Source organism: Salmo salar, chromosome 12 (genome assembly GCF_965601325.2).
Source record: "Salmo salar chromosome 12, fSalSal1, whole genome shotgun sequence".
NCBI lineage: Eukaryota > Metazoa > Chordata > Actinopteri > Salmoniformes > Salmonidae > Salmo > Salmo salar.
The window spans coordinates 48666858-48674637 of NC_138302.1; the positions used below are offsets into that span (position 1 = coordinate 48666858).

The following is a 7780-nucleotide window of genomic DNA, read 5'->3' on the forward strand; positions in this document are numbered from 1 at the left end:
CCTTACCAAAAATGGATTGAGAATCAGAAGACAAACACATGCAAAAGTAACAAGGTTTAATTCAAATAAAACCATGCACAGGTCACCTTCACCCAGATTCACACCCATTATGAAATAAACAACTAAAGCCATACGTTGCATTCAGTGAGCCCACTGTATGCGATGACCTCTGAGTAAACAGGTCAACCCTAAAGACAAAACAAAAACTCATTCTCCACATAGGAGGCCACAGTAATGTGGTGAACCTGAAAAAAGGTGCAAAGCACAAAAGATGAGCATTTCAAACCCCATGTACTTTAAGAGAAATCAAGAGAACCTTTATTCCCCCCCCCAATCCCATGTACCGTACACGTGCCAAGGCCGATAAATTCACATATTCGGGATCAAAAAGCTGGTTACTCAGTTTGAGACCAACGCTATCCTGAAAAACATCAAAAAACATAATTTTTTTTAAAGGTGGGCGGGGGTAATGTTTATTTATTAGCTTTCTGAAACACACTGGCAAGACTATGCTGTAGATCCCAAGCCACTGCTCCTGACAAGTCCAACTGGGGGAGCAGAATCCTTGCAGCAAAATTGAGAGCCGAACAGTGAACATTTTATCGGCCACATTGCAGTGGGGGCACAGGTCTATTTTTCTTTTGCGGAGCAGCAAGTCATCTTGATTTCCACCCTTGTTATACCTACAGTACAAAGTAAATGCCATCATCCTTGGTTGAAGAACCCAGCACACACATAAGATAGGTACACTCAATAAGATCATTTATGTTATTTTACAATCTGGATGTAGAACACAAAGATAAAAAAAACAAGATGAAGTAATTTGTATCAATGTCTGGTCTGCACAGTGGTGAGCATTGGGTGTCAGGGTAGGGAATGGGTGGAGTCCACCTGTGCAACCATCTCTCTGTCCAACGAGAAGGTCTCGAGAGACAAAGTGGCCATGACTTAGGACAAAAGGGAAGGGGCCTGGCAAAAAGAGCTTACGTGAGAACAGAGGTTTCAAGAGTCTCTGAAAAATAAGAGGGGTACATGTACGCTGTATGTGCGGATTTGTGTGCATGTGAGGAATCGTTGAATCATTGTGTGCATGTATTGAATGTGTATATTTATTTGTGTGTTGGATAGAGGGATAGTGAAGGAGAGTTGGGATAGCAGGGCTAGTCAGGGTCAGGGGACTCAGTTGCTGAATAGCTGGCCTTCGGGTGGCTGGGGGAGCTTCATGTTCTCTTTGCACATCATGAGCCGCCGGAGCTCCTGCAGCACCACACGGATGCTGTACGAGTTCTGCCACTTGGCCAGTGCCGCCACTGCCCGTGTGTCCACCTGAGAATGGGAGGTTACATACATGTGAGACAAAACTTACACACACAGCTAAACTCAGCAAAAAAAGAAACATCCCTTTTTCAGGACCCTGTCTTTCAACGATAATTGGTAAAAATCCAAATAACGTCACAAATCTTCATTGTAAAGGGTTCAAACACTGTTTCCCATGCTTGTTCAATGACCCATAAACAATTAATGAACATGCACCTGTGGAACGGTTGTTAATACACTAACAGCTTACAGACGGTAGACAATTAAGGTCACAGTTCTGAAAACTTAGGACACTAAAGAGGGCTTTCTACTGACTCTGAAAAACACCAAAAGAAAGATGCCCAGGGTCCCTGCTCATCTGCATGAACGTGCCTTAGGCATGCTGCAAGGAGGCATGCAGATGTGGCCAGGGCAATAAATTGCAATGTCCGTACTGTGAGACACCTAAGACAGTGCTACAGGGAGACAGGACAGACAGCTGATTGTCCTCGCAGTGGCAGAACACGTGTAACATCTGCACAGGATCCGTACATCCGAACATCACACCTGCAGGACAGGTACAGGATGGCAACAACTGCCCGAGTTACACCAGGAACGCACAATCCCTCCATCAGTACTCAGACTGTCCTCAATAGGCTGAGAGGTTGGACTGAGGGCTTGTAGGCCTGTTGTAAGGCAGGTCCTCACCAAACATCACCGGCAACAACGTCACCTATGGGCACAAACCCACCGTCGCTGGACCAGACAGGACTGGCAAAACACTTGCTCTTCTCTGACAAGTCGCAGTTGTCTTAACAGGGGTGATGGTCGGATTCACGTTTATCGTCGAACGAATGAGCGTTTAACCGAGGCCTGTACTCTGGAGCGGGATCGATTTGGAGGGTCCGTTACGGTCTGGGGTGGTGCGTCACAGCATCATCGGACTGAGCTTGTTGTCATTGCAGGCAATCTCAACGCTGTGCGTTACAGGGAAGACATCCTCCTCCCTCATGTGGTACCCTTCCTGCAGGCTCATCCTGACATGACCCTCCAGCATGACAATGCTCCCAGCAATACTGCTCATTCTGTGCGCGATTTACTGCAAGACAGGAATGTCAGTGTTCTGCCATGGCCAGTGAAGAGCCCGGATCTCAATCCCATTGAGCAGTTTTGGGACCTGTTGGATCTGAGGATGAGGGCTAGGGCCATTCCCCCCCCAGAAATGTCCGGGAACTTGCAGGTGCCTTGGTGTAGGAGTGGGGTAACATCTCACAGCAAGAACTGGCAAATCTGGTGCAGTCCACGAGGAGGAGATGCACTGCAGTACTTAATGCAGCTGGTGGCCACACCAGATACTGACTTTTTTATTTTGACCCCCACCTTTGTTCAGGGCCACATTATTCAATTTCTGTTAGTCACATGTCTGTGGAACTTCTTCAGTTTATGTCTCCATTGTTGAATCTTGTTATGTTCATACAAATATTTACACATGTTAAGTTTGCTGAAAATAAACACAGTTGACAGTGAGAGGACGGTTCTTTTTTTGCTGAGTTTACATCACTTGGAAAGGACATAGCCTCCGTTTTAGAAAATTGTGTTTCAAAGTTTGGCTCATTTTAAAAAGTGGCTGATTGGTGACTTTAGCTGAAACAAAAGTGCCCTCAATACAAACAATCCCGATTCCTGGACTAAAAACATGTTCAGTTTAAAGTTTGTTTTAGTCCAGGAGTAGGGTAAATCTGGTTCTGGAAAAACAGTCCTGCGTCTGTAGGTAATGAATCAGATGTGCTTCGCTAGCTGTAGGCTGAAGTCTTTCAGGCTACACACTAAAATACAAAGGTTGCTTTTGATTTGAGGTAATTGATCCAATCCAAACAGGAAATGTATGACTTGGGACTTACCACACCATTTGAGTTGTGTACGCCATTCAGGTTGATCTTGGTCACGAATCGGACAAAAGGGGGAGACTCTGGGTATCTGGGTCCACATTCTACCTTTAGACTGTACATCCTGTTCTCGTAGATTGTCTGGAAGAAAGACGCCAGAAAAAAGGCAAGATTTAAGTCTTGAAATAGGTTTCAGCTCAAGATAAAGACTGCATGGTCGTGGGTAACTGTCTTGGTTGTCATCAGCGGTGCTCTATGATAATAAGCTTGTTGTAGGCCTATGTTTGTGCTGCTGCATATCCGTTTGGCCGTCCCAATAGAATTAGAATGTTCCTATTCCATTTCATTTCATTGCTGTCCCACTTACGGTGTGTGGGCTTTGCCTCTACTGGGTGAAAGGTGATTATGCTATGTTTATGCTCACAAGCGACATCAACAAAAACACATCGTACTTCATAAGCTAGCCATTACCCAAGAACTAGCTACATGTGCATGGTTAAGAGCTGGCCTGCTGTGTCGTGTGCATTCATTTAGCTGTGGCGCCAAACTCATTGCCGCCACTTCAAAAATAAAAACAAGTTTATTTTTTGGGAACATAGTATTTCTACCAAACATACTCTCAATAAAGTTGTTATGCACATCCACTTGTCCTTGGTAAATAGATCTGTCTTACAACAAGGTTATTTCGCTCGTTGAACAAAAACACAGTTCCTCTCTTCCAATGCGCTAAATATGTGTATGTGACCAATAAAATTTGATAGGAATTAAGGAAACCAGGCTGGAGTAAGCAAGAATTTCTATGTAGCGTTGTTTGGTGTGTGTTTGAACCCTCCCACCCTGGGAGGCCCTATGGTGTGTGTGTGGCGTTAGCTAGCATTTATTTTTTTCTTACCCTGGGAGGCCCTATGATCATGCCTGTCCAGCGAGTCAGCATTATGTCCTCATCGTCCTCCAGTCCCCAACTCACTGTCCCGTCTCCAACGCCCTTCTGGCCCTCTTCCAGCTCCTCCAGCAGCCGGAAGTTACGGGGTACTTTGACACCTTTTTAAACAGAAAAGGTTGAAAGCAGACATTTTTCAACCACACGTGCCTAGTAGCTACTGCACACAAACAAGGGTGCCATGTTTAATCAATTGGTTCTATTGAATTACGTATATTAAAAAAAAGTCAACTGTGGCACAAGACTGAACATAGTAGTAGTCATTTTAATAAAAATGTCAAAAACTTATGCTTTGGAGATTGAAGCCACTCAAGTCTATAAATTGTTGACCAGTACTCCGTTACATTGTTCCATTCCTTACCATAAGCTTTCAATTTGGCCCTATTGCCTAACATCAGTGTTTTGGCAGGTCTACTGATAAAGCATTCCTTTCATCCAATTTCAGGCACACATTTAAGTATGTATTTCGGTAGTGATGAATTTAAAACCCACAACCCTCAGCTACTCAAATACATTATAGTTGGATCTATGTAATGTTAAAGGTCCAATGCAGACATTATCTCAATATCAAATCAATTCTGGGTAACAATTAAGTACCTTACTGTAAATGTTTTCAATTAAAAATGCTAAAAAAATAATAATAATTTAAAAAAAAATTGGTTCTTAGCAAAGGACAACTTCTTAAGCAAGAATTTTGCTAGGACTGTTGGTATGGTCTGAGGAGAAGGTTGCAACTGCAGCCCGCAATTTGGGGCGTTCCTGCATATGGGCATTCCTGCATTAGCAGGAACCCCTCTTTATACCTATATTGGTTCATTTTTAAGCTATGACTCCAGTACACATGCAGGAAGCAGTACAGTAAATGGAGGTAATGCACCATAACATTGGATACCAATCGCCGTTAAACCGCACAGTAGAGAAAGGGGGCGACAACGGTAGCTAGTAAACAACAGTAGTGTCCTTTGCCCCCGCCTGTAGGCACCTTTTTCCCGGCAGTAATTTTAACATCGGCAATGTCAGGTGTTCGGCAGGCTGGAATGAAGGACACGTTGTGCTAGCTTAGCCAGCTAGTCCTAAGGAGTACTCTGGTACAGAGCAGGCGGGAGCGACACTGTGCTAGCTAACTTTCAAGCTAGCTAGCACAGTGTCAACTGGTCAATCTCCAAGAAATTCCTAGTTGATCAAACATTTCAGTAAAACCCAATAATAAATATATTTTTTTATTTCTCTCGTGTTGTTGGCAGTAGGTGCACCCAACTCAGCTGCCTGCGTGCCGGGTAGGCGAAATGTTCACATTTTGAACTATTTGAGGTGTCTGAAGTACAAACTGCCTTCCCGACGGGCCGGAGAGCAAAACAAATGCACCTATTGGCCTACTGCTTGGCCAATCAAATTGCTCAGATTACCATGTCTGAAGTAAACCAACGTAGCAGGCATAAAATAAATCTTCCTTGAGCGCACAGCAACTAATACAGCACAGAGCTGCTGTTTTTATGATTGAGTTCATGTTTATACTCAGTACCGTCAACACTTATGTCATAAAATATGCGTTCTTCCTACTGCCACTCGCATTACAACCAGCACTGCAGCGGCAATGAATGAGTAGGAAATTGTATCGATAGGGCTAGCTTGCATTAAAGGCTTAGGAGATATATATATATATATATATTTGACTTTCTGGTCATTGGAGTGAAAACTAGAATTTATTCACGAGGAAGAAACAATGCGGTGGGGCACGAGTTTCGCCATCAGCTTTAAGACGGTGCCCCCTTTTTGGTCAGTGTCAGGAGGACAGGGAGAGCGGAGGGAAGTTGAGGCGGACCCTCAGTCTGCTGCCTCTCCCTCTGAGACTGACCATCTGATGCAGGCACTATCATCCCAGTAAAATCAAAGTAGCAAATGATTTAACATTTATGGTCACTCAGCTGTGCCTCAAGCAATACAACTGATCCATTACCGGTGCGATCATATAGCCTACCTCAAAGAAGAACAATGCTTTGGCAGGACAATTCAAGCAAAGCCAATATGCGATAATGTATAGGGCCTAAACCCCACTGCTACAGTGCTGATTTTCATATGTTAATGTTGCATAGGCTTATGCTTAAAGCTATAGATCTGCTTGCGTTTTGACAAAGTGATTTTGACTCAGAAAAGGTTGGTGAACACTGTCTTACACTAATAGGGCATTAAAGTCATTTTCACAGTATTATACGAACCTCCGTGTGGAAATATAAAATACAGGAAATCACGTTGACGGCACTGGGCCTTTAACTAGCTATCCCTTATTAATCACCTATTCATGCACCTCAATATGACACGTGCAATTGCCTGTAGCTATACATTTCTCAAGTTATGGGTGTGTACCACTGGGGTGTAATCATTAGTCACTAAAACGAGTTTATATGAGTCAAATTCAGGTAGGCATCTCGGTTTCCGTTTAAGAAACGCTTTGCAACATTATTAGCGTAATGAATAGCCCCTGGTGTGTACCAAGGTTAATGAGTAGTTGACAAAACTAGCTAGGTAAATAACATTAGCTAGCATCAACGTATCCAAAATAGTTCAATACTCAATGCTGATTAAAATGAACATTTCACTCAACTAACCGCTGATAGGATGTTGGATAAATGTATTCTGAAAGATTCCAGCTATATAGTTAGTTAGCTTAGTTATTCTAAACATGTATGCTAGTTAACTAATTATGTTTCTGTCAAACTCGCTTTGCAAATTGTGTCGGTTCAGCTAGTAACGGTTACCCGCTAGTGTCGTTAGCTAGCTAGCTAACGTTAGCTCTGCAGAAACATGACGCTGCAGTTAGCTAAATGCGCAGATGGCTAAACAACCACAATAAATTCACCAAGAGTCAATTATGACGATAACATCGTTTAAGACAGAATCAAGTCATGTTTTAAAAGCACATGAGTTGGGCGAAAGCAGAAATATACCCGAAGAGCCACCTAAACTAACGTCAGTTAGCGCGCAATACAGGCTGAGCTAACACCCACATTATTCTAACATTAATAAACATGTTGTCTGGGGAAATGTGGAGTCTTTGAGATGAATGGCTCACATTGGAAGGTCAAATAGACCACTATTATATTAAACGTAAAACACAAGCTTATCAATTGAATATCACAAATGTGTGAACGGGGAATTACTTTACCTGATCCGGCGGCGGCCGCCATTTTTATCGTTGAATAGCGGGGACGCGCACGTTTAAGTGCGTCAGTGCAAACAAGTGTTCTGGGGTGTAATTCAGTCCGCCGATTCTGTTGCAAAACGTTTCTTAAACGGAACGAAACGTGGCGGGACCTACCTGAATTTGTCCAATAGAAACTCTCGTTGTGCAGCTGTTTGGCGGAATGAATACACCACTGTTTGAGCATTATTTTTGTGTGGAGTCGACTGTCAAAATAAAACTAAATTCACATTACCACTAAAAACGACCATAAATGGCAGATGACATCACAATTGTCTTAAAGCCTGATGACATCACCATGGTCTGAAAGCCAATTTAGTAATGTGGATATTTACATTTACATTTAAGTCATTTAGCAGACGCTCTTATCCAGAGCGACTTACAAATTGGTGCATTCACCTTATGATATCCAGTGGAACAACCACTTTACAATAGTGCATCTAAATCTTTTAAGGGGGG

General features: G+C 43.1%; 1 protein-coding gene across 1 annotated transcript; it reads right to left on the bottom strand.

Annotated features, from left to right (window-relative positions):
• Positions 1-294: 294 nt before the first annotated feature.
• Positions 295-7314, bottom strand: ube2v1 (ubiquitin-conjugating enzyme E2 variant 1). The gene is given in 4 exon segments (NM_001205110.1): positions 295-1326; positions 3198-3323; positions 4075-4223; positions 7286-7314. Coding segments are annotated over 4 exon segments (444 nt in total). The 5' UTR covers positions 7308-7314; the 3' UTR covers positions 295-1179.
• Between the last annotated feature and the right edge of the window lie 466 nt (positions 7315-7780).